At 45.3% G+C, this 26,873-nt stretch overlaps 1 protein-coding gene across 1 annotated transcript; it reads right to left on the reverse strand.

The window, feature by feature from the left end:
• Positions 1-18,115: 18,115 nt before the first annotated feature.
• Positions 18,116-18,722, reverse strand: LOC132837190 (late histone H2B.L4-like). The gene has a single exon (XM_060856908.1). It carries the CDS (start codon positions 18,720-18,722, stop codon positions 18,342-18,344), a length of 381 nt encoding a protein of 126 aa, XP_060712891.1. The 3' UTR covers positions 18,116-18,341.
• Between the last annotated feature and the right edge of the window lie 8,151 nt (positions 18,723-26,873).

Genomic DNA, 26,873 nt, shown 5'->3' on the forward strand with positions numbered 1-26,873 from the left:
ACTTGAGATGCAGTTATACTGGAGGCAGTTCAGAAGTGATTCACTCACTCATTTCGAAAGATGAAGGGTTTATCTTAGATGAGTGATTGAGCGGTTTCTCTGGAGTTTGTAAGAGAGGAAATCGAACTAAAGGTTATAAGATGCTAAAGGGGTATTGACAAAGGAGTTGGAGAGGCGATGTTTGCTTATGTGGGAGAATCTAGAACAAGAGGTTATCATTTCAGGATAAGGGGCTGGGCAGACTGAAAACAGGTAAGGAGGGACGAATTCTCTCGAATGAGGATAGGGTTGTAAATCAGTGGGATCACTCCACCCAACCCCCACCACTCAGAACACTGCATAAGTTGGAGGAAGAGACAGACAGATTGTTAATCACTGGGTCAAAGGGAGTGTTTGCAGGAAAGTGGGGTTGAGGCTTAGACGGGATCAGCTGCATTCGTATGGAATAGTGGAGCAGGTTCCTGAGGGGCCAGATAGACTCAACTTGATCCTTGCCTTTGTGTTCTTGTGGAGTTATATTACTAGTTAGTAGCAAAACTACTAGGATAGAGAAAATTACCCACAGCTATCTGGACTACAGTTCTTCTCACCCTACGTCCTGTAAGGACTCTATCCCTTTCTCTCATCTCGTTTGCCTCCGCTGTACTTGTTCTGATGAGGCCACTTTCCAAAGTGATGCTCTTAATATGTGCTCCTTCTTCTCCAACCGTGGCTTCCCACCTACAGTTATTGACAGGGCTCTCGACAGCGTGCGGGCCATCTCCCACGCCACGACCCTCACCCCCTCCCTCCCCTCCCCTCCCAGAACAAGGATAGGGTCCCTCTTGTTCTCACCTTTCACCCCACCAGCCTTCACATGCAAAGAATAATCCTCCGCCATTTTCACCGACTCCAACACGATGCTACCACTAAACACATCTTCCGTTCCCTCCCCCTGTCTGCATTCCGCAGAGATCGTTCCCTCCGGGACAACCTAGTGCACTCCTCCATCACACCTAACACCTCTCCCATCACACACGGCACCTTCCCATGCAATCACAGAAGGTGCAACACCTGCCCCTTTATCTCTTTCATGCTCACCATCCAAGGCCCCCAGACACTATTTCAGATTAAGCAGCATTTCACTTGTACCTCTTTCAATTTGGTCTATTGCATTTGTTGCTCCCAATGTGGCCTCCTCTATATCAGAGAAACAAAACGCTGACTGGGTGATGGCTTTGCTGAGTGCCTTCCGTCTGTAGGCAATCAGGTCCGGACCTTCCCGTGGCTTGCCACTTCAACCCACGATCCTGTTCCCATGCCCACATGTCTGTCCTTGGCCTGCTGCAATGATCCAGTGAAGCTCAACGCAACCTGGAGGAACAGCATGCCGGTCCCAACGTTGAATTCAACAACCTCAGATGATTATCCCATCTCAACCCCTCTGTTTTCATTCTGCTCTGTAATTTTATTTCATTTATTTTATTAACTTTTTAAAAAAATTTTAAAATATTTTTTTCACTGTTCTCCACCTCATTTCTTGATTGTCTCTCTTTCTCTCACTCTCCACTCTCTCATCACCTTTTTCCTCTCCTCTTTCCCCCTTTGCTACCCTTCTTCCCTGTTTTCCATTTTGTCTCTGCTTCACCCATCCCCCACATATTTTGTCACATAGCACTGGCTTCAGCCTTGGTCATTCACAGCTCCTAATCTCCCTATAATCTCTCAATGCACTGTCATTATCATCTCTTTATTGATACCTTTGCTTCTGGAGCCATGACTCACCTTCTCTCAGCCTAGTATAGATACTTCTCTATCTCCCTTTTTTTTAGCTTTGATAAAGGGTCAGTTAGACTCAAAACGTCAGCTCTTTTCTCTCCTTACAGATGCTGCCAGACCTGCTGAGATTTTCCAGCATTTTCTCTTTTGGTTGGGGAAAATTAAGTTTCATTTAACAAAATGGGTTTTAATTCGTGAACATTTGAAAATAAAGACAAAAGTGATTCAACACAAATTTGGTAAAGGATGTTGGTTGAAAGAAATGAAAAGACAATACAAAGTAGGGGGTAAAATTCTAAAGGGGGTCAAAGAGCAGAGGAAGTTGGGGGTATATATCCACAGATCAGTGAAGGTGCCTTAATGTGGGGGAGATCAGTTAATAAAACACACAGCATCCTCAGCTTTACTAATAGGGCATAGAGTCCGAGAACAAGGAGGTGATTTTGAAGTTGTAAAAGACACTGGTGGACCTCAGCTGGAGTGTCAGAGAGAGGGAGAGAGTGATAACTGGTAGGTGGTGGTTCAACCTGAGGTTGTGCCTCACACAAGGGAAGGAGTGGAGAAGGACAGTCCTTCATGGTAACCTCAGTCAGCGAGAGATCCAAACCCATGCTGTCGATGTTACTCCACATTCCAAACCAGCCATCCAGCCAACTGAGCTAACCTGACACCTGACACAAAGCAGAGAGCAGAAAAGAAATTAATTCCAGTGACAGCACAAGTATTGAATAGAGAATATTAGATCATGTTGGAGATACACCTTTGATCTATTGGTTATTTTTAAATGTGTAACACCTTACCTTCACAGGCAACAGTAGCTGAATTTAGAAATATATTTGATGAAGGGAGTTTGGCCTTCTATTACCCAGGCTGGTTTTGTTCTGTTCTGGACACCTTACTTAAGGAAGGAGGTTCAAACCCTGGAGACAGTGTGAAGGAGATTTATGAGAATGATCACAACGATGAGGGATTTTAAATTCAGGGAAAGGTTCAAGAGATTGAGCTTATTCACTTTTGAGCAGAGAAGATGAAATGTTGATCTGATTGAGACATTGAAAGATTAGATTAGATTAGACTTACAGTGTGGAAACAGGCCCTTCGGCCCAACAAGTCCACACCGACCCGCCGAAGCGCAACCCACCCATACCCCTACATTTACCCCTTACCTAACACTCCGGGCAATTTAGCATGGCCAATTCACCTGACCCGCACATCTTTGGACTGTGGGAGGAAACCTGAGCACCCGGAGGAAACCCACGCAGACACGGGGAGAACGTGCAAACTCCACACAGTCTGTCGCCTGAGTCGGGAATTGAACCCGGGTCTCAGGCGCTGTGAGGCAGCAGTGCTAACCACCGTGCCGCCCACTTTGAACAATTCTGATAGGAAAGCAAGTTATTGTTTCCCCCTCAATGGTCTATTAGTAACTGGCTGGTCAGAATTTCAAGATTGTCAGTGAGAGAGTGAGATGAGGAGAAACTTATCTCTACCTTCTCAAGGGAATAACTAGGGATGAGTTGGGCAATAAACGCTGGGCCCAGTGGGTGATACCCATGTGCCATGAGTGAATAATAATAAAAAAATGTAATTTACTCCAGGGGCCTCCACCCAACGTGAGCTTGTTCTGGGAGGGGAGCTGCAAACTTTGTAGTTAATGTTGATGCAAAATACCCATTTGATGTTATTGAGTCACCTGGTTCATGAACTGCTTTGTAAAGGTTGATATATAGCCAAGACCTTAGGTTTATATTCCTGCTGGGTTGGGGCTGTGACCTTAATTATCACTCCATATTTAATTTTGAGGCATCATTTGCTGTTGGTTTAACATTCTGATCTCTAACCTTTCGGTTCACTTTGCTTATTGTTTCTTAATTGTAGATGACTCCGAAATAGACAGCAGTTTGGTGTACTCAGTTTTCATCATCTCCAAACCAAGAAACGCTGGTACAGAATACAATATATATACTTCTTTAATATTTCTGGTTCCGTGAAAGTGAAGATTTTCCCTAGTTTATCTTAACCCTGAAAAACCCAGCCACTTTTAAACATCACTCGTGTTTCCCTTGCTCATGGCATTGAGTGAAGGTCAATGAATCTTTTTCCATCATTTGAATTTATTAATAATCGATAGTGTTTGCAATCATCTAAGTCATAGACATTTTCCATCTATGTCAACTAAATTACCAACAGGGCAATGTGAATTGGAAGAGGGAACACTAGACTGATGACTAATTGCTTTATCTGACATCTTGTTTTGAGAGGATGCCTAAATTTTAGTCCCTGGGACATCAATCTGTTGATTGCCCCAGTACAACAGCTTAATGTCTGAGTGGCCCCTTCTGGCCTTGTTCTTTGGGGCAAGGAGCATTCACTTTAGGTCTAGCATTATTCACATGAGGAGCATTGCCATTTCATTGTCCTGAGTGTTTCTTTGATGATACAAAGATAGGTGGAAGGACTGGTAGTGTTGAGGAAGCAGGGAGGCTGCAGAAGGATTTGGACAGGCGAAGAGAGTGGGCAATGAAATGGCTGATGGAATACAATGTGGGAAAGTGGAAAGTTATGCACTTTAGTAGGAAGAACAGAGACAGAGAAATCTGAAATCTGAAGCACAAAGGGACTTGGAAGTCCGAGCTCAGTATTCTCTTCAGGTTAACAGACAGGTTCAGTTGGCAGTTAGGAAGTCAAATGTAATGTCAACATTCATTTTGGGAGATGTAGAATACAAGAGGAAGAATGTACTGCTGAGGCTGTGTAAGGCTCTGGTCAGACCACATTTGGAACATTGTGAGCAGTTTTGGGCCCCCTATCTAAGGAAAGATGTGCTGAACTTGGAGGGAGTCCAGTGGGGGTTTACAAGAAAACTCCCAGGGATGAAGAACTTATCATATGAGGAGAGGTTGAGGACTCTGAGTCTGGACTTGGAGTTTAGAAGGGTGAGGGAGAACCTGGTTGAAACTTGGAGAATACTGAGAGGCCCAGATAGAGTGGACATGGAGAAGATGTTTCCACGAGTCGGAGAAACGAGGACCCGAAGGCACAGCCTCAGAGTGAAGGGAACTCCCTTTAGAACTGAGCTGAGGAGGAATTTCTTCAGCCAGACAGTGGGGAATCTGTGGAACTCATTACTGCAGACGGCTGCCATTATGTCTTTAAGACAGAGATAAATAGGTTCTTGATCAGTAGGAGGATTGACCTTTACAGAGAGAAGGAAAGAGAATGGGGTTAACAAACATATCAGCCATGACAGAATGGCAGAGCAGACCTGATGGGCCGAATGGCTGCTATATCTTATGGTCTTGGCTATTAAGTGACTAATGGCCTTTGATACATTACACAATTTAGGCCCTCAGATTCAGAGCTTTCTGAGCATGTGCTATGAGGCACCCACACTAAAAAGTGTGCAGGCAGCTGGACGATCAATAAAACATATGGGCTAGAAGCCCTCGGGAGCCTGCTTCCCTCGTTCCTTATGGCTGTGACTAATCTCATCCCAGCCTCAACTCCAATTTCCTGCCCCTGCTCCCTTTAACCCCTCACTGATTGACAATCTGTCTATCCCCTCCTTCAATTTATTTAGTGTCCCGACATGCCCCCCCCACACACTGGGGGATGAATTCTCAGATATTTTCACCCCCTCTGCCTTAGAGAGAAGCCATTTCTCAACATCTCTTTTCAATTTACCCCACCCCCTTCTCCTGAAACAGTGACCCTCTCATTCTAAATTGTCACACGTGAGGAAACATTCTCTCTCTGTCTCCTTCGCCAATCCCACTCCCTTTACTACCCTACATCGCTCAGTTGGATCTCCCCTCATTCCTCTAAACTCCAAAAACTCCAGAGCATTTTGACCCTAACTGCTCAATCTGTCTTTTGAAGACAAACCCCTCATCTCTGAACATGAAATGTACAAAATCACGTAAGATGGTATCTTGGATGTAAAATACACATCCACATAATGGGCGGCACGGTGGCACAGTGGTTAGCACTGCTGCCTCACAGCGCCTGCGACTCAGGTTCAATTCCCGACTGTGTGGAGTTTGCACGTTCTCCCCTTGTCTGTGTGGGTTTCCTCCGGGTGCTCCGGTTTCCTCCCACAGTCCAAAGATGTGCGGGTCAGGTGAATTGGCCATGCTAAATTGCCCGTAGTGTTAGGTAAGGGGTAAATGTAGAGGTGTGGGTGGGTTGCGCTTCGGCGGGTCGGTGTGGACTTGTTGGGCCGAAGGGCCTGTTTCCACACTGTAAGTCTAATCTATCTCAAAGTGAGTCAGTCAGAGTTTCCTAAGACGTCTGCAGCCCAGAAAAAGGCTCATCAAGTTTGTGCTGGTCAGAAACAACCACCTCATATTCTGTAATCCCATTTCCCCAGTACTTGGCCCCATAGCCTTAGCGTCATGAGTGCACATCTAAATCAGTGTGATGGCGGTTTCTGCATCTTCCACCTTTTACAGGCAGTGAGTTCTAGATTCGCCACCACCCTCTGTGGTGAATAAGATTTTCCTCACATCCCCTCAATCTCCTGGCCCTTACCTTCAATCTATACCCCTCCCCCCACCTCCGTCAAGGGGGAAAATTTCTTCCTGCCTCCCCTATCTTCACCCCTCATCATTTTATACATCCCTCTCTTTCAATCCACTCTGCTTTAAGGACAACAACCCCAGTCTGTCCAACCTCCCTCAATCATTGAAACTCTCCAGCTCCCAAAGCAATATGCTGGTAAATCTCCCTGTGCATCCTCTCTCAATTCATTTAGATTCTACGAGATAGTGAGATGAGGAATAGTCAGTGAATGCAGCTTAACATGTGGCTGCGGGGCTGGTGCAGGAGGGAGGCCTTCAGGTACCTAGACCATTGGGATACATTCTGGGGAAGGTGGGACCTGTACATGAAGGATGGGTTGCACCTGAACTGGAGGGCCAGAAATGTCCTGGGTGGGAGATTTGCTCATATGATTTGGGAGGGTTTAAACTAGTTTGGCAGGGGGTGGGAATCAGAGCCACATGTCTGAGAGAGGGTCAGTTGCAGACTAGACAGTGACAGGATATATTGAATCTATCAGGAAGGTTTCTCACTCGATAAAATAAAGGGATCGGTTAAAGTGTGTCTGCTTTAATGCCAGGAGTGTCTGAAATAAGAGTGACGAACTTAGAGCATGGATCAGTACTTGGGGCTACGATGTTGTGGCCATAATGGAGATGTGGGTTTCACAGGCACAGGAATGGTTGCTTGATGTTCCAGGGTTTAGAACGTTTAAAAGGAACAAGGAGGGTGGAAAAAGAGGAGAGGGTGTAGCATTGCTAATCAGAGAGTGCATCACAGCTACAGAAACAAAGGTTGTTGAAGAAGGTTTGCCTGCTGAGTCAGTATGGGTGGAAGTTAGGAACAACAAGGGAACAGCCACTGCTTTGGGGATTTTTGACAGACCACCGAATAGCAATGAGTAAAAAGTGAGATCTGCAGATGCTGGAGATCAGAGCTGAAAATGTGCTGCTGGTTAAAGCGCAGCAGGTCAGGCAGCATCCAAGGAACAGGAAATTCGACGTTTCGGGCCAGAGCCCTTCATCAGGAATGAGGAGAATGTGCCCAGCAGGCTAAGATAAAAGGTAGGGAGGAGGGACTTGGGGGAAGGGGGGGTGATGGAGACGTGATAGGTGGAAAGAGGTCAAGGTGAGGGTGATAGGTTGGAGTGGGGTGGGAGCGGAGAGGTCAGGAAGAAGAATGCAGGTTAGGAGGGCGGTGCTGAGTTGAGGGAACCGACTGAGACAAGGTGGGGGGAGGGGAAATGAGGAAACTGGAGAAATCTGAGTTCATCCCTTGTGGTTGGAGGGTTCCCAGGCGGAAGATGAGGCGCTCCTCCTCCAGCCGTCGTGTTGTTATGTTCTGCCGATGGAGGAGTCCAAGGACCTGCATGTCCTCGGTGGAGTGGGAGGGAGAGTTAAAGTGTTGAGCCACGGGGTGGTTGGGTTGGTTGGTCCGGGTGTCCCAGAGGTGTTCTCTGAAGCATTCCGCAAGTAGGCGGCCCGTCTCCCCAATGTAGAGGAGGCCACATCGGGTGCAGCGGATGCAATAGATGATGTGTGTGGAGGTGCAGGTGAACTTGTGGCGGATATGGAAGGATACCTTGGGGCCTTGGAGGGAAGTGAGGGAGGAGGTGTGGGCGCAAGTTTTACATTTCCTGCGGTTGCAGGGGAAGGTGCCGGGAGTGGAGGTTGGGTTGGTGGGGGGTGTGGACCTGATGAGCAGCTAGGGGAAGCCCTAAATTAGTTTTTTGCTTCAGTTTTCACCAAAGGAAAGGAACTTGTTGTAAATGAAAATTTAGAGGAGCTGGGACACAGTCTTGATCAGATCAAAACTGATGAAGTTGATATGCTAGAAATTTTGGAAAATGTTAAGATTGATAAGTCCCCAGGGTCAGACCAGATTTACCCGAGGCTGCTCCGGGAAGCGAGAAAGGAGGTTGCTAAGCTGCTGGCGAGGATATTTGCCACCTCAGTCTCCATGGGAGTGGTACTGGAGGATTGGAAAGAGGCGAATGTTGTTTCTCTTTTCAAGAAGGGTAATGTGGAAATCCCTGGCAATTACAGACCTGTCAGTCTTACGTCTGTGGTCAGCAAAGTTTTGGGAAGAATTCTGAGGGATAGGATTTATGACTAGTTGGCAAAGCATAGTGTGATTAAAGGCAGTCAGCATGGCTTTGTGAGGGGCAAGCCGTGACTCGCAAATTTTATTGAGTTCTTTGAGGAGGTGTCAAGACAGGTCGACGACGGTCGAGCACTGGATGTGGTATGTGTATATGGACTTCAGCAAGGCATTTGATAAGGTTCCCCATGGTAGGTTCATTCATAATGTCAGGAAGTTTGGGATACAGGGACACAAACCAGACATCCCACTCAGACCCATAGTATCACTACCAGGGACACCAGCATACAAACTGGCCAAAGAACTACAACAAAAACTGAAACACCTAGTCAGCAGATCCAAACACTCCATACAATCAACACAGGAATTCTTGGACGTCATCAGGAATACACACATAGACAAAGAAGAAACCATGGTATCATTCGACGTGACGGCACTGTTCACTTCAATTGACAAAACCCTAGCCAGAGAAACAATAGCCAACCTACTGGACATACATAACAGAAAACAGGAGGCCGAACCTATCAACAAGGACGGCATACTTAAACTACTGGACCTGTGCCTCACCACACACTTTACATTCAACAATCAGATATACAAACAAATCAACGGAACACCCATGGGATCACCAATCTCGGGACTCATAGCAGAGGCAGTTATGCAAAGGTTAGAACATACAGCCATACCACAAATCCAACCCAAACTCTGGATCAGATATGTGGATGACACCTTTGTAATCATCAAAAACACAGATATAGAAAAAACACACCGAATCATCAACGCCACACTCACAGGAATCCGATTCACACGAGAAGAGGAAAAGGATAGCCAACTCCCATTCCTAGACGTGTTAGTAGAGAGAACACCCAACGGAGAATTCACCACAAGGGTACACAGGAAACCAACACACACAGACCAAGTCTTAAACTATGAAAGTAACCACCCCAACACACACAAACGAAGCTGCATCAGGACACTATTCAAAAGGGCCACAACACACTGCAGTACACCAGAACTGCGAAAAGAGGAAGAGGAACATCTATACAAGGTATTCGCCAAAAACGGATACCCACGCAACTTTATCACCAGATGCCTAAGAGATAGACCGAGGAACGAGGACATGCCACAACCAAAAGGACTAGCCACTCTACCATACGTCAGGAGCGTCTCAGAACTGACAGCCAGACTACTGCGACCCTTAGGACTCATAACAGCACACAAGCCAACATCCAAGCTCAGACAACAACTCACTAGAACAAAGGACCCAATACCCAGCATGAGCCAAACTAACGTAGTTTACAAAATACCATGCAAGGACTGCACAAAACACTATATAGGACAAACAGGAAGACAGCTAACAATCCGCATCCATGAACATCAGCTAGCCACAAAACGACACGACCAGCTATCCCTAGTAGCCATACACTCAGACAACCAGCAACATGAATTTGACTGGGAAAACACCACTATCATAGGACAAGCCAGACAGAGAACAGCCAGAGAATTCCTAGAAGCATAGCATTCATCCACAAACTCCATTAACAGACACATTGACCTGGACACCATATACAAACCACTACAGCTGAAACTGACACCCGGAAGCAGCAAGAACATCCATCAACAGACACATCGACCTGGACACCATATACAAACCACTACAGCTGAAACTGACACCCGGAAGCGGCAAGAACAAACCAATATAAATACCGGAAGAAACATCAAAGCAGAGCTTCACACGAGGCTCCAACAGCACTGATGATGTTCCCTAGCCAGGGAACGAAACGTTTGCAGCAAAAACTTCCAGCTCGGCGAGCAGAACCACAACAACGGATACCCGAGCTACAAATCTTCAATCAGATTTTATACAGGGAGATTTGGCTATCTGGATTCAGAATTGGCTGGCTGACAGAAGACAAAGAGCGGTTGTAAATGGAAAGTATTCTGTCTGGAGGCCAGTGTTGAATGGGGTCCCTCAGGGCTCTGTTCTTAGGCCTCTGCTCTTTGTAGTTTTTATAAGTGACTTGGATGAGGAGGTTGAGGGGTGGGTTAGTAAATTTGCAGATGACCTAAAGGTTGGAGGTGTCGTCGATAGTATAGAGGGCTACTGTAGGCTGCAGCGCGACACAGACAAGTTGCAGAGCTGGGCTGAGAAATGGCAGATGGAGTTCAACCTGGATAAATGGAAAGTGATGCATTTTGGAAGGCCGAACTTGAATGCTGAATATACGATTAAAGACAGGATTCTTGGCAGTGTGGAGGAACAGAGGGATCTGGATATGCAAGTGCATAGATCCCTCAAAGTTCCACCCAAGTGGATAGGGTTATTAAGAAAGTATGGTGTTTTGGCTTTCATTAACAGGGAGATCGAGTTTAAGAGCTGCGAGGTTTTGCTGTAGCTCTACAAGTCCTGGTGAGACCCCACTTGGAATATTGTGTCCAGTTCTGGTCGCCCTACCATAGGAAAGATACAGAGGCTTTGGAGAGGGTGCAAAGAAGGTTCACCAGAATGCTGCCTGGACTGGAGGGCTTGCCTTCTGAAGATTGAATAAGCTTGGACTTTTGTCTCTGGAGAGAAGGAGGAAGAGAGGAGAACTGATTGAGATGTACAAAATAATGAGAGGAATACATAGAGTCAATAGCCAGAGACTTTTCCCCAGGGCAGATTGAGTGGTACAAGAAGTCATAGTGTGAAGATATTAGGAGGAAGGTATTAAGGAAACGTCCAAGGTAGGTTCTTTACGCAGAGAGTTGTGAATGCATGGAATGCGTTGCCAGCTGTGGTGGTGGAAGCAGAGTCATTGGGGGCATTTAAACAACTGCTGAACATGCACATGGATAGCAGTGAGTTGAGGGGTGTGTAGGTTAAGTTACTATATTTTACATTAGGATTAAATCTCGGCACAACATCGTGGGCCAAAAGGCCTGTTCTGTGCTGTACCTTTCTATATTCTATACGTACCGTTGGTAAAATGTAATTTCTTTCATTTACAGGTCACTCTCATGGTGCAGCAGGAAGGAAACGCGCAAGTTATATTGCAGTGAAAAAGAGGGCAGTTAATTTTTAATCAGCAAAGTTATGTTTTTAGCAGGCGGTTAACCATTGTCTCATTAGACAGAGGGAGAGAGAGGTGTGGGGGAGAAAGAGAGAAAAAGCAACAACTGTTTTATGGTTTAACCTGCGGGTCACCACCTCTAAGGCACAGGGAATGATCATTCACAGCAATCTCAACCAGAGCAGCAATTGAACTGCATGCTGTCAACGTGACTATACATTGTAAGCCAACTATAGAATCAACTGAGCAAGCCAACCCCTACATGGCCAGTGGTAAAATCATTGGGTGGCTCAGTGGTTAGCATTGCTGCCTCACAGCGCCAGGGACTCAGGAACAATTCCAGCCTCGTGTGACTGTCTATTGGGAGTTTGCATGTTCTCCCCTTCGCTGCGTAGGTTTTCTCCGGTTTCCTCCCACAGTCCAAAGATGTGCAGTTTAGATGGATTGGCCATAGTGTGAGAGTTATGCAGGCTAGGAGGATTAGCCATGGTAAATGCAGGGTTACAGGGATTAGAGAGGATAGTAGGTTGGAGTGGGATGTTATTCAGAGGGTCAGTATATGGACCTGATGGGCTGAAAGGCCAGCTTCCACACTGTAGGATTCTATGATGTACAGGTTAGGGTGATTGACCATGGTTAATGCAGGGTTACAGGAGTAGGGTTGGGATCTGGATGGGATCCTCTTCACTGGCTTGAGACAGACTGGATCAGCTGAATACTCTCTTTGCGCATTATATGGGTTCTGCGGACATCAATGTTTAAATCTATGTGGGGGGCAATTTGTTCTGATCTCAATTTTGAAGAGATTCACTTTTGAGTTTCTGAAATAATGGGGAAGCAAACTCCTATGTTTTCAGCTCCCCAAGATATGCCCTGCAGATGTGAATTTGAATCTTGCTGTGGCAGGTGAAGGATTTGGAATTAGATTTTAAACAAAAGCTGATCTGGAGTTAAGAGTCTAATGATGACTGTTGTCAGGAACAAACAACCATCTGGTTCAAAATTGAAGACTGAGGTGAGGAGGAATTTCTTCTCGGAGGGTTGAGAGTCTTTGGAATTCCTTGCAACAGAGAGCTGTGTGTGGGGACAGGGAATAGGTTTAAGGCTGGGGTAGGTAGTTTCCTGCTCAGTCAGGGAATTGAGGGTTACATGTTAAGTGCAGGAAAGTGAGCGTGAGGAATCAGGCATCAGCCACGATGTGATTGAATAGCTGAGCAGGCTTGAGGGGCCGAATGGCCTTTTCCTGTTCCTGTCTGTGTTTGTCCTTAAGGGAATGAAATCTGCCGTCCTTACCTGGTCTTCTCTGCATTTGACTCCTCACCTTTTGCAAACTCTTCACTGCCTCTGGCTGAGCAAGTCAGTTGGTCCAAGGACATTTCGGAATTGTATTCACTTCACACCTTGGCAGAGATGACCACATCCTGTTCAGACTACAGAGAAATAACATTTGTCAGGGTCAGTTTTAGGCTTGTTCCAATCACATGCTTTGCCAAGAGAAATTGGTCTGCATAATGACCCCAGATATTCACAGTTCCTCCTCTACACTGGTTGTATTTCAGGCAAAGTTTGTACTTCTCATCTGTTTTCATAGAGTCATACAGCACGGAAACAGGTTCTTCGGCCCAACTCGCCCATGCTGACCAGGTTTCCCAAACTCAACTAGTCCCATTTATCTGCATTTGGCCCATATCTCTCTAAACCTTTCTTATCCATGTATCTTTCCAAATGTCTTTTAAGTGTAATTGTACCTGCCTCTACCACTCCCTCTGGCAGCTCATTCCATATACACACTGTCTTCTGTGGGATAAATTTGCCTCTCAGGTCCTGTTTTAATCTTTTCCCTCTCATCTTAAACCGATGCCCACTAGTTTTGGACACCCCTACCTGGGTAAAAGACCATACCTATTTACCTTTTCTGTGCCCCTCATGATTTTATAACCTGCCTAAGGTCACCCCTCAGCCTCGAACGCTCCTGGGGAGAAAAGCTCCCAGCTTATGAAGCTTCTCCTTATAACTCAAATCCTGCAATCTTGGTAACATCTTTGTAAATCTTTTCAGTAACCTTTCTAGCTTAACAACATCCTTTCTATAGCAGGTTGACCAGGACTGTACACAGTATTCTAAAAGTAGCCTCACCAACGTCCTGTACAGCTGTAACATGATGCCCCGACTCCTGTCGTCAGTGCTCTGACCAGTGAAGGGAAGCATGCCAAACACTTACTTCACCACAGTGTCTCCACGTTGCAATGCCACATTTAAGGAACTGTCTCCCTGCACCCCTAGGTCTGTTTGTTCAGAAACATTCCCCAGACTTGTACTATTAACAGTATAGGTCCTGCCCTGGTTTGCCTGACCAAAATGCAACACCTCGCATTTATCTAAATTAAACTTCATCTGCCATTCCCTGACCCACTGGCCCAGTTGATCAAATTTCCATTGTCCTCTTAGATAACCTTCTCTGTCCAAAATGCTACCAATTTTGGTCCTGCTCCTACTACGTTTCTTGTTGATCTGTTTTCAGGCTGACCAAGCGGAACAGCAACCACCCTGCATCACGTAAGTCACCCTGAGGCACACAGATACAGGAGGGAATGAGGAACCAGGTCAGGACTAAGAGGGAAATGTTTATGTCAACGTTCCACGCACATTGTGAGACAGTGCAGAAGAAAGCCTGTGAAATGTCACAAATTGACCAACAGCATATCTATCTTCCAGTAACTAAGGAGGTTAGGGCATAGCAATGTCACGTTTCTGCAAATCGGCTAGACTGTCTCAATTCACTCAGCAAGATATCAGTTCCAAAGATGGACTTGTTTTGAGAAACCATCTGAATTATGGTCTCTCCCAGAACTCTCGGTGGGTCAATTTATATCGCTGTTGCACAATCCAACTTGATGGCAGAGATTTGAGATTTTATGGTGTCCTTTCTGAACTTGAGCATCGATTTGATTTCCTGGTGAATGGGTCGAGGTAGACTAGACAATGAGTTGAATGTACTCTGTGCATCATTTATTTAAATTGTGGTGAGCTGGAAATAATTCAAGTCAGGATCATTCACCAGCCTTATCTTCACTGCCGTCCAACTTCATCACTTAAAATACACATCCAGCTTTATTTTCATACCTCATATGGAATCTACCTCCATGACAATCCCAGGTTGCACAATCCAAATCCTAACAACTCTGAGTAAAGACATTTTTCTTCATGTCATTCCTAGCTTTCTTACTGACAGTGTTGAAATTGTGACCCCTAGTTACGAACATACCAAGCAATTGTAACAAAATATTATTCTTTCCCCTGTCAAAATTCTTTATAATTTTGAATACCTCCACAAATTCCTCCTCTTAATCTTCTCTGCTCCAAGGAGAAGAAGCCTGATGTCACTAATCTTTCCATGTAAAATCCTTCATTCCTGCTATCATCCTAGTAAATGTCCAATGGACCCTCTCCAGAACTTGAAGATTCTTCCTTAAATAGAACTGAACATAAATGTGATCTGTTTTATACTCAGTGCCTTTATTTATAACCGCAAAGATCCTATAAACCTTCTTCACAATTCACTTGTGGCCAGCTTGCCTGGCCACCTTCAGAGAATGATACATATGAAGTCAGAGGTTCCAGTGCTCCCCTCAAGATGTACCATTGACCCTGCATTGTTGCTCTGTTTCTTACCAAAATGTATCTCACTTGTCTGCATTGGAATTCATCTGCCAGATTTCTGCCCATTTGGCCAACTTGTCAATCTCCCTGTGAAGTCACTCAGCATCATCCTCACAATTCACTCCTTTCCCTGGGTTCGTGTCAACTGCAATTTAGAGATTATGTCCTCAACCCCCAACTCCTAATCATTTATAGAACCAATGTGTATGTGTCAGTTTCTTCTATGTGCATGAAATATCAATTCTACCTGTCTGTTTCCCCTATGTGAATGTATTTACCAGTCTGTTCCTGCTCTGTGAATTGAGACCGTCAATGTTGACCTGTATTTGTCCGTTTCCTATATGAATGTGAGAGTGTATTTACTGGTCTGTTCCTGCTGTGATTTGCGAATGTCGATATTAATCTGTATATCATTTTCTCCTATATCAATATGTGAATGATATCTTTTATACCAATATGCAACACAACAACGTGTCATCTTTTTCACCAAAATCAGAATCACTGATATGGTGCAGCACAGGAGACCATTCAGCCCATTGTGCCTGTACTGGGACATTCTCTTATGCAACAGCTCTGCAGTAATTGTTGGGAATGTGAATTTCATCCACACCTTGTCAGTGTCTATCTGGAAAGGACAATTTGACATGTGTTCTGTAGACAGCTGACTTTTAACAATTGTAGTCCTTGGTTGGTCAGATCACATTTGCATTCAGTTCTGGGCAATTTATGTAAGGAACAATCCTCAAGCTGTGGAGAGGGATCATTGGAGATTTACTGGATCTCATTCACCTATGTTCAGTTGTGGCTTTGTCAGTGTAGCACAAACTCTTTTCAATGATGCTTAATTGTAATGCATTTCAGTGTTTATTTTTACAGTGTGTGCACATGCATGTAATAGACTTTATCAGGTGCTGCTGGGCACTGTATATCCTCAGCTGTGATAAGTGATTTTGAGAATCAATTCATATCTGGAAATAATTGAGGGCAACTTTTATTCTTTTCCTTTCAGCATCCAGTGGCTGAGTGAGAGTGAGTTTGCTCTTATGCTGTCACTTTCTCCATTCAGGTCACCTGTAGTGAATGGGAAGCAGGCAAAGTTGTTTAACACTGCAACAGAAAGGATTCTGTGCTGTTCTTCAGAGTCAAGGTAGGAAACACAATGGACCTTTTAGATCTTGTATAGGGTAATGATATAAAATGTTGGTCTCCAGCAAGCCATCAGTTTTTGTTTGTGCATGGTGTTGTTCTTTTATGAATACTAGTAAAGTAACAGTGTAAACAATGTATTTGCAACTAAGTGACAAACAATTCAACTGCATTGGAGCTGACTGAGCTTGTACGGAAAAGACAATTGGCTAATTCACTTCTATTTTCTGATGTAAACCGAACATTTACCCTGCTGATGATACACCATTAGCAGTAGTCTTACATTGATCTATAGGAGGGAGGAGGCAAGGAAAAGAACTTTTGTCATGCACTGCATGACATGTAAACTGTCAAATTCAATTTATGGAATAATCAATACTGTTCAACTCTGCTTGAAAATGAAATGTGCAATTCTTCAAGTCTACCAGTTTAACTCTTCTCTCTCTTTCTCCCCTCCCCCCCCCCGACCTTTTCTCCACTGTTTTGGAGGGGTGGTTATTAGATTCCATTGATACATTGTTGAAATTACAGCCAGATTTCATGCTTTTTTTGGAGGTACATCCCAGGGAGGGGGAAGTGCAGAGCTCTTTGTAGAAAATTGCAACAATTTTGAAAGCACAAAATATCTAAAAAAGAGCTGGAGGGACTGAACAAACAAAACAAAGTTTTGTAGTGCAATATGAAGAAATGCAGAATGATGTTATGAGAAAGATGGGGATAAGCTCCTCTGCTACCATGACCCATTTATACAAATGGATGCTGGCTGATCAGGTTGTTTCTGATCAGTGCAGACTCCGAAGTTTCAAAGGGCCTGATTCTGTGCCTCTCTGACAAAAGGATCTGTGGGTAGAAATAATTTTGAACGTAACATTTCGTGTTACTTGCAAGTCAATTGAACTGCATTGCTGTTAGATATTGTACAGTGTGTCAGGAATCGTCACATTCTCACTTTCACAGAATGCTGTAATCTGCCCCCATTGCGGCCTCTTGTACCTTCGGGAGGAATGGTGAGGCGGCCATTTCTGATTGGGAATTGAAACATTAGGAGGGGCTGAACAATATCTGCCTCATTCACCATTTCGGAGAGGACACGGGGAGGGCGGTGGAAAGTACCGGCGCCAAATCATCAACCGCTTTCTTTACAATTTGAAAAGCCCGCCAATTTCCAAACAAAGGAGTAGGTTTTACACTAAAAAATGAAGTACAAAAAAAGTTAAAAAACAATACTCAATTTACTTTAATGTGTACAAATGTCTTAGTCTCCCTCATTTGCTCACCTGCATCTGTCCATTTCTGATCTTGACTGTAGGTTGTTTTTTTAATAACTTGAAAAAAGGCTGAAACAAAAAAACAGGCCAAACACTGCCATCTGCAACCCGTTTTTTCACTTTACATTTCAATAGCATGTCGACATGCTGGTAAAGCAGCACACAACATTCTTCCGGCTCAGTATCGATGGCGAACACGGTGTTTAGGCGATGTTTAAAAGTTGCCCTCCCTTATCGGTCTCGATCATATTCAGCATAAAATCACCACAGTTCAGTCCGGCAGCTGTTTTGATGTTCTCGGTTCACTTTGAAAGCCTCTCACCGACAGCAGAAAGTGCATTGCTGCTTGCCTTCTGAAAAATCGGATTAAATCCGCGCATTGTCAATGTAAAAGAGAAAAGGTGAAAATATATCAATCCGTGGGAGCGTAAGCTATGGGCACTTCCACCAGGACTTTTAGCAACTTGAACTGTTTAAGTCGCTTCCCCCCCACCTCGCCAATTTGCAATGCACTTATAAAATCAAATATAGTAGTGACCAAAAATACCTGGTCAAGAATCACATGCAGACCAGAAGAAAAAGCAAGCTCTCTCTACTGAAGGGACTGTTTGTGATGTATACTCCACCGCCCCCCTCCAATTCCCGTATCTCAAATTGCAAAGCAGTTATAAACGTAACATAGTACGACAAGTTAAAATAGAATCACATGTAAGCTAAACAAAATACTTTGGTTCAGCTGCCTTATGAAGGTTGTAGGTGGCTCTTAAAAGAGCCTTTGGGTTGTGGATGTGTGTTTGTTTCAGTGCAGTGCGGTCCTTCACTTGGAGCTGGTGTACTTGGTCACCGCCTTTGTGCCCTCCGACACGGCGTGCTTGGCCAGCTCCCCGGGCAGCAGCAGCCGCACGGCGGTCTGGATCTCCCGGGAGCTGATGGTGCTGCGCTTGTTGTAATGGGCCAGGCGGGAAGCCTCTCCCGCGATCCGCTCGAAAATATCGTTAACGAACGAGTTCATGATGCTCATGGCCTTGGAGGAGATGCCGGTGTCGGGGTGAACCTGCTTCATCACTTTGTAGATGTAGATGGAGTAACTTTCTTTCCTGGACCGCCTCCTCTTTCTGCCACCCTTCGCTGGCGCCTTCTTGATGATTTTCTTCGCGCCCTTCTTGGAGGCTTGCTGTGCTTTCTTCTCATCAGCCATAGTGCCGCTCACTTTCAGACACAGAATAAGGGAAAGCGGGCTCGGAGCTGCTCTTTATAGACTGACGACGTCATCAATGCTAATGAGGGATGGGGGAGGCCTGGTTCCTGATTGGATAATTTACACTGAGTCATTCCCAAACACTCACTTGCTGTGATTGGTTTAAGACCAGAAGACATAGGGGTGGAAGTCAGGCCATTCAGCCCATCGAGTCCACTCCGCCATTCAGCCCATCGAGTCCACTCCACCATTCAATCATGGCAGATGGGCATTTCAACTCTACCTACCAGCATTCTCCCCGTAGCCCTCAATTCCTTGTGACATCAAGAATTTATCAATCTCTGCCTTGAAGACATTTAGCGTCCCGACCTCCACTGCACTCTGCAGCAATGAATTCCACAGGCCCACCACTCTCTGGCTGAAGAAATGTCTCCACATTTCTGTTCTGAATTGACCTCCTCTAATTCTAAGGCAGTGTCCACGAGTCCTAGTCTCCTCGCCTAACGGAAACAATTTCCTAGCGTCCACCCTTTCCTAGCCATGTACTATCTTGTAAGTTTCTATTAAATCTCCCCTTAATCTTCTAAACTCCAGTGAATACAATCCCAGGATCCTCAGCTGTTCCTCATATGTTAGACCAACCATTCCAGGGATCATCCGTGTGAATCTCTGCTGGACACGCCCCAGTGCCAGTATGTCCTTCCTGAGGTATGGGTACCAAAACTGGACACAGTACTCCAAATGGGGCCTAACCAGAGCTTTATAAAGTCTCAGTAGCACAACGGTGCTGTTATATTCCAACCCGCTTGAGATAAATGACAACATTGCATTCACTTTCTTAATCACAGACTCAACCTGCATGTTTACCTTTCGAGAATCCTTGACTAGCACTCCCAGATCCCTTTGTACTTTGGCTTTACGAATTTTCTCACCGTTTAGAAAGTAGTCTATGCTTTTATTCTTTTTTCCAAAGTGCAAGACCTCGCATTTGCTCACGTTTGTGTGGGACCCAATGTGGATCTGTCAGAATCTACAATGAAATGTAAAGTGGATGGTGATTCTGTTCCTGTCAGTCTGACTGAGGGAGATTTGTTTTGTGTCTGTCACACAGATAGTGACTGTGGTATTGGCTCGGTTTCCTTTTACTCGTTGTTGTGATGATGTGGGAGTGGAAGAGTGTGTTTCTAGTTCTGCATGTCTGTTTCTGGTCCCCTCTCTGCGCTGGAATTAACAGAACTTGCCACTTTTATTAGTTGTTAGCAGTGCTGCCTCACCGCGCCAGGGACCCTGCTTCGATTCCAGTTTTGGGCGACTGTGTGGATTTTGCACATTGTCCCCATGTCTGAGTGGGTCTCCTCCAGGTGCTCAGTTTTCCTCTCACAATTCAGATGTGCAGGGAGTAGAATTGGCCATGCTAACTGCCCATAATGTTCCAGGATGTGTAGTTGGTTGCATTAATCAGGGGTAAATGTAGAATAATGAGGAATGTGTCTGGGTGGATTACTATTCCGAGGTTCAGTGTGGAATGGTTGGGCCGAAGTACCTAATTCTACACTGTAGGGATTCTAAGACTCTGAGTGTTTTCTAGGGTTGGGATTGATGAAACTCGTTCTCAACTGCACGGAGTTGAAGAGTGATGAGAAAAAGTCATTATTGAAAACCTTTTATGAGTAATGGGTTGAAAATGTCTGTCTTCACTGCGGGATTAATATATGTCTGAGAACTTGATTGCTAACTGTGGGCTCAGAGACCGAACTGTAACTGTGTGCTTTGCAAGGAACTGCAGTGGATCAGAACCACGTTACTGCAGTTTTTATTTAGAAGTATTGAACTTCCACGCAGGAATTTAGAGCATTTCTCAGTCTCATACGAATGCCTGTTAACCAGCAACCGTTAGCATGTTATATAGGTATCACTTTAACTTTGTATCTGTAGAGTCCTTATTTAAATATTTGGCATGAATTCAACTCCTGTCTATTGAGGCTCTGGTCCTCTGTGTAACAATCAATTAGTGTTACTTCAAGGCAGGTTTTATTCTGTATCCACCAAACACTGGTGTAAGCGGTAAAACTTTACACCATTTGCCTGCAACTTGGAAATGTTCCTCCAATCTGTGCCTATTCATTTCTGGGAGGTAAAGCATTTTTGTTTACTCTATTTCACAGTCTTTACATGTCAGTATGTTACTGGACTGTAACTCAAACCTTCTGAAGTGTAACCTGTTGGTTTTACTCTGTAAGTGTCAGTCATTAACATAAGAATGTGTCACATTTAGTATCTACAATTTTGAGACTTTGGACAGTCTCAGGTAGGACTCCCTCCCCTCCACACCCATATCCTTTGAATATCAGCTTCTGCGCATTGACAGTAAGTTTGTATTTATAACTGCAGCATTTGGTAAGGGACAATATCTTGTACATTGCAGAAATTGGCAAAAACAATGTTTCTGCTGATGTTACACTGTTCATGTCAGTTTCTCACCAGTGGATAGTTGCATTGTCTCCTAACAATTCATTGTTTTGCAACATACTCTGTATTTCATTCTGTAACTGCCAATTTGTTGTTTCTAATCTTGTTTTCACTCAGTTTCTGTCAATACACTGGCATGTGAGAAAGCAAATATTTCAATATTTCTAACTTTCAGATGAAATGAATGGGATTTTTTTTTAATCCATCCCTGTTATGTCACAGGGACTTGTAATTGAATCTGTCAGTATGTGATCTGTGAGCACACAATAAGTTAGAGATAAAGTGAAAGGTGAATGATGCCTCTCATTTCTGTCATGCAATTGCAGGGTATATACACTACAGTTATTAATTTCTTTCAGACTTGTGTTAGTTTAAATATCTCAAAGCAGAAGACAAGAAGAAAATGAGAAGTGAGCAACATTCGTATCTGCCAGTGTGTACTCAGCTCTGAGAATGTGTTATCAAAATGTACCTATCAGTTTTTTTGATGAATATAAGAACTTTGTTTTAAATTTTCTACCTGTCAGTTTCTCCAATGTGAATGTTTGAGTGCAGTTTTCAATCTGTACCTGACAGTTTCAACAAAATGAATGGATGAGTGCATTTGAAAGTATCTTTACCTTTCAGTGTGTGCTCTGTGAATAAGTGAGTGTACTTAGAATACTTGGCTCGGTTTAAGATGACACTTGCCAGAAACTGCAGGAGCTCATTTTACTTCAAGTCTCTGTTGCTCAACATGAATAAGATTTTATCTATTGCCATCCATGCCAGGGTAGCATCGTAGCACACTGGTGCCAGGGACCCAGTTTCAATTCCAGCCTTGGCTCATTGTGCAAACTTCACACAGACATGCTCCCCATGTCTGCACTGGTTTTGTTATGACATGAGGTAAACCCCTTTGCTAATTTAAAACTAGCAACACTGAAAAGATTTATCCCATGCAGTAATCTGTGAAAGAACGAGTTAAAGTAAAGATTAACAGCTTTATTTATTAAAGTATAACAGAGAGTGATAACTCACAACTATTCCTTCCTCTAACCCATCTTCTATAATACTCGTCCAATAGAACTCCTGACTAAGATTTACAAAACAAAACTTCTTATTTCAAAACCAGGCAGCTTTCGGTTCTTTTCTGTATTCCAGTCATCTTTTGTTCTTCTTGGGCATTGTGCTTTACTAGTTACTGATTGATAAAGGTACATTAAAAGAGAACTATTTTTCAGGCAGTCTTTTTACATGCTGGGGGGCTAGGCAATTCTCTTCCCAACTGTTCAATTTTCCCAGGTCTTGTACCTCCAGAGCATCGGATTGTGTCATTGGCTTTTACAAATGTCAGCTGCAAATGTGTTGCTGGTCAAAGCACAGCAGGCCAGGCAGCATCTCAGGAATAGAGAATTCGACGTTTCGAGCATAAGCCCTTCATCAGGAATAAGAGAGAGAGAGAGCCAAGCAGGCTAAGATAAAGGGTAGGGAGGAGGGACTAGGGGGAGGGGCGATGGAGGTGGGATAGGTGGAAGGAGGTCAAGGTGAGGGTGATAGGCCGGAGTGGGGTGGGGGCGGAGAGGTCAGGAAGAGGATTGCAGGTTAGGAGGGCGGTGCTGAGTTGAGGGAACCGACTGAGACAAGGTGGGGGGAGGGGAAATGAGGAAACTGGAGAAATCTGAATTCATACCTTGTGGTTGAAGGGTTCCCAGGCGGAAGATGAGGCGCTCCTCCTCCAGCCGTCGTGTTGTTGTGTCCTGCCGGTGGAGGAGTCCAAGGACCTGCATGTCCTCGGTGGAGTGGGAGGGAGAGTTAAAGTGTTGAGCCACGGGGTGATTGGGTTGGTTGGTTCGGGCGGCCCGGAGGTGTTCTCTGAAGCGTTCCGCAAGTAAGCGGCCTGTCTCCCCAATATAGAGGAGGCCACATCGGGTGCAGCGGATGCAATAGATGATGTGTGTGGAGGTACAGGTGAACTTGTGGCGGATATGGAAGGATCCCTTGGGGCCTTGGAGGGAAGTGAGTGTGGAGGTGTGGGCGCAAGTTTTACATTTCCTGCGGTTGCAGAGGAAGGTGCCGGGGGTGGAGGTTGGGTTGGTGGGGGGTGTGGATCTGACGAGGGAGTCACGAAGGGATGGTCCTTGCGGAACGCTGATAGGGGAGGGGAGGGAAATATATCCTTGGTGGTGGGGTCCGTTTGGAGGTGGCGGAAATGGCGGCGGATGATACGTTGTATGCGGAGGTTGGTGGGGTGGTAGGTGAGAACCAGTGGGGTTCTGTCTTGGTGGCGGTTGGAGGAGCGGGGCTCAAGGGCGGAGGAGCGGGAAGTGGAAGAGATGCGGTGGAGGGCATCGTCGATCACGTCTGGGGGGAATCTGCGGTCCTTGAAGAAGGAGGCCATCTGGGCTGTGCGGTGTTGGAATTGGTCCCCCTGGGAGCAGATGCGGCGGAGACGAAGGAATTGGGAGTATGGGATGGCATTTTTACAGGGGGCAGGGTGGGAGGAGGTGTAGTCCAGGTAGCTGTGGGAGTCAGTCGGTTTATAATAGATGTCTGTGTTGAGTCGGTCGCCCGAGATAGAAATGGAGAGGTCTAGGAAGGGGAGGGAGGAGTCTGAGATGGTCCAGGTGAATTTCAGGTCGGGATGGAAGGTGTTAGTAAAGTTGATGAACTGTTCAACCTCCTTGTGGGAGCACGAAGCAGCGCCGATACAGTCATCGATGTAGCGGAGGAAAAGGTGGGGGGTGGTGCCAGTGTAGTTGCGGAAGATGGACTGTTCCACATATCCTACGAAGAGGCAGGCATAGCTGGGGCCCATGCGGGTGCCCATGGCAACTCCTTTAGTTTGGAGGAAGTGGGAGGATTGAAAAGAGAAGTTATTCAGGGTGAGGACCAGTTCAGTCAGTCGAAGGAGGGTGTCAGTGGAAGGGTACTGGTTGGTGCGGCGGGAAAGGAAGAAGCGGAGGGCTTTGAGTCCTTCGTGATGGGGGATGGAGGTGTACAGGGACTGGATGTCCATAGTGAAAATAAGGCGTTGGGGACCGGGGAAGCGAAAATCCTGGAGGAGGTGGAGGGCGTGGGTGGTGTCCCGAACGTAGGTGGGGAGTTCTTGGACTAAAGGGGACAGGACCGTGTCGAGGTATTGGGAGATGAGTTCGGTGGGGCAGGAGCAGGCTGAGACAATGGGTCGGCCGGGGCAGGCAGGTTTGTGGATTTTGGGCAGGAGGTAGAAACGGGCGGTGCGGGGTTGTGGGACTATGAGGTTGGAGGCGGTGGATGGGAGATCCCCTGAGGTGATGAGGTCCTGGATGGTCTGGGAGATGATGGTTTGGTGGTGGGAGGTGGGGTCGTGGTCAAGGGGGCGATAAGAGGAGGCGTCCGCGAGCTGGCGTTTGGCTTCAGCGGTATACAGGTCAGTGCGCCATACAACCACCGCGCCTCCCTTGTCTGCGGGTTTGATGGTGAGGTTGGGATTGGAGCGTACACTAAGTACGAGCTGGTTTGGAATTTGTTATTTTCGGGATATAATTTAAACCGATTGGTTGAATTCGAATTGTTTATCTCCAGGCAAACAGCTACTTGAGTTGTTCGACCAAATGTTACTTTTTTTCTCAGAACACTTGGTGCTGTCCAGTAGTTCTACTGGCTGATAACTGTTATGAAGATGTGAGTGTACTGTACCTTTAAGAAAGTTTCAGCTGGGTGCTCTGGTTTCCTTCCAAAGTCCAAACATGTGCAGCTTGGCTGGATTAGCCATGGTAGATTGCCCTGGAAAAATTCATCTATGTGCAGCCTAGGTGGGTTAACTACGGTAAAGGTGTGGTTATGGGGGTCAGGTAGGGCCTATATCTGGGTGGGATGTGCTTTGGCAAGTTGTTGCAGGCCAATTCTGGTTCTTTTCTGTGACCTCTATCTGCACTGGAGAAATTCTATGTACTGTAAATGAAAGTGAGACCTTTTACACTGTTGTCAGTCTCTGACACTGTAAAACAGTTTGGATAATTTCCACAACTTTCATTCTATGGTACAGTTTATGATTGTATGTAATTTTCTGGATTGGTCAGTCTCTGGTCTGATTGTATACTTTGAATTCATTGTTCACATGTTTATAACAAGACCACTATAAGAGTTTCTTCATTCTGTGTCCAGTAATCTCTGGGTATCTATTTAAATGTGAACCTTTTCATGTCAATGTTTAATTCTATCTTCCACTTTATCAGCCAGTTTGTGTTAACAGACATGATCCAGGTACAGGGCACCCTTTGACAAAGTCCCACATAAAAATCTGGTCCAAACTCGGCTCTTGGAGTCTCAAGCAAACTGGAGCTGAAATGAGATGCAGACAGGATGCAAACTATAATGGTGGAGGGTTGTGTTTGTGACTGGAAGCCTGTGACCAGTAGTGTACCACAGGGATCGGTGCTGGGACCCTTGCTGTTGGTTAAGTACATATTAACAATTGGATGTGAATGTGAGTTAGTAAGCCTGTAGATGGGATTTTTTTGTGTGTGGAAGTGTGAAATGTTTCAGTGCAGCCTTGGAGTGCAAAGGACCTGGTTCTGTGCTGTATTGTTCTTTGTTCTGTGACACCGTGTTATTGACAGTGAGGGGGATGGTTTCAGGCCACAGTGAGAGTACATTGGGCAGAGCAATGACAGATGGAATTTAATCCTGATAAATGTGAGATAATGCATTTTGGAAGGTCTAACAAGGGAAAGAATTACATAATGAAGGATTGGTCCCAAGGGATTACTGAGGAACAAAGGGACCTTGGTGTACAAGTCTATAGATTGCAGATAGGCTGCTGAAGAAGGCATACAGAATGCTTTCCTTCAGTACCAGAGCTGTCAAATATAAGAGCAAGGAAGTCTTATTTCAACTTAATGATACAGACCAAATACCGTGTGCAGTTCTGACTGCCAGACAAATAGAAAGATGGGATTGGCTGAAGAGGATGCAGTGGGTTGGAAAGTCTCCGTCAAAGGGGAGAACATATGAGATTTGGTTTCCTTGGAGCAGAGGAGGTTGAGGGAGGATCTGACTGAGATATACAAATTAGTAAAAGATGCAGACAGAGTAGATTGTGTGAATCTTTCTCCCCATGGCAGATGTGTCTCAGACCAGAGAATACAAATTTAAGGTGCAGGGAAAGCATTTTAGAGGATATCTGAGCTAGCGAGGCAAAGAATATAGAGAGAGAGAAATTGAACACGTGACTAAAGGGATGGACTGGGAGGGAGAGTTTTGGATACCTAGGTAATTGGGGCTCGCTCTGGGGTAGGTGGGACTTCTACAAATACGATGGTCTACACCTGAAGCAGAGGGGTACCAATATCCTGGGGGACATTTGCTAATGCTGTTCAGGAGGGTTTAAACAAATTCAGTAGAGGGAATAGGAACCTAAATTGTAGTTCTCGTGTCCAGGGATTGAGCATAGTGAGGTGACAAATATGGTTTCAATGTCGTAGGAGTGCACTAGCAAGCATGAAGGTGGTTGGAAGTGTGTCTACTTCAACGCCAGGAGCATTGGGAATAAGGTGGGTGGACTTGCAGCATGGGTTGGTACCTGGGACTTTGATGTTGTGGTCATTTCAAACACATGGATCGAGCAGGGACAGGAATGGTTGTCGTAGGTTCCAGGATTTAGATGTTTCAGTCCGAACGGAGAATATGGCAAAAAAGGGGGAGGTGTGGCATTGTTCG

This window comes from Hemiscyllium ocellatum, chromosome 49, assembly GCF_020745735.1.
Source record: "Hemiscyllium ocellatum isolate sHemOce1 chromosome 49, sHemOce1.pat.X.cur, whole genome shotgun sequence".
NCBI classification, from domain to species: Eukaryota; Metazoa; Chordata; class Chondrichthyes; order Orectolobiformes; family Hemiscylliidae; genus Hemiscyllium; species Hemiscyllium ocellatum.

What these genes read in the sequence shown, in the direction of transcription:
- LOC132837190 (XM_060856908.1), bottom strand. Translation starts at nt 18,722, where the DNA reads ATGGCTGATGAGAAGAAAGCACAGCAAGCCTCCAAGAAGGGCGCGAAG.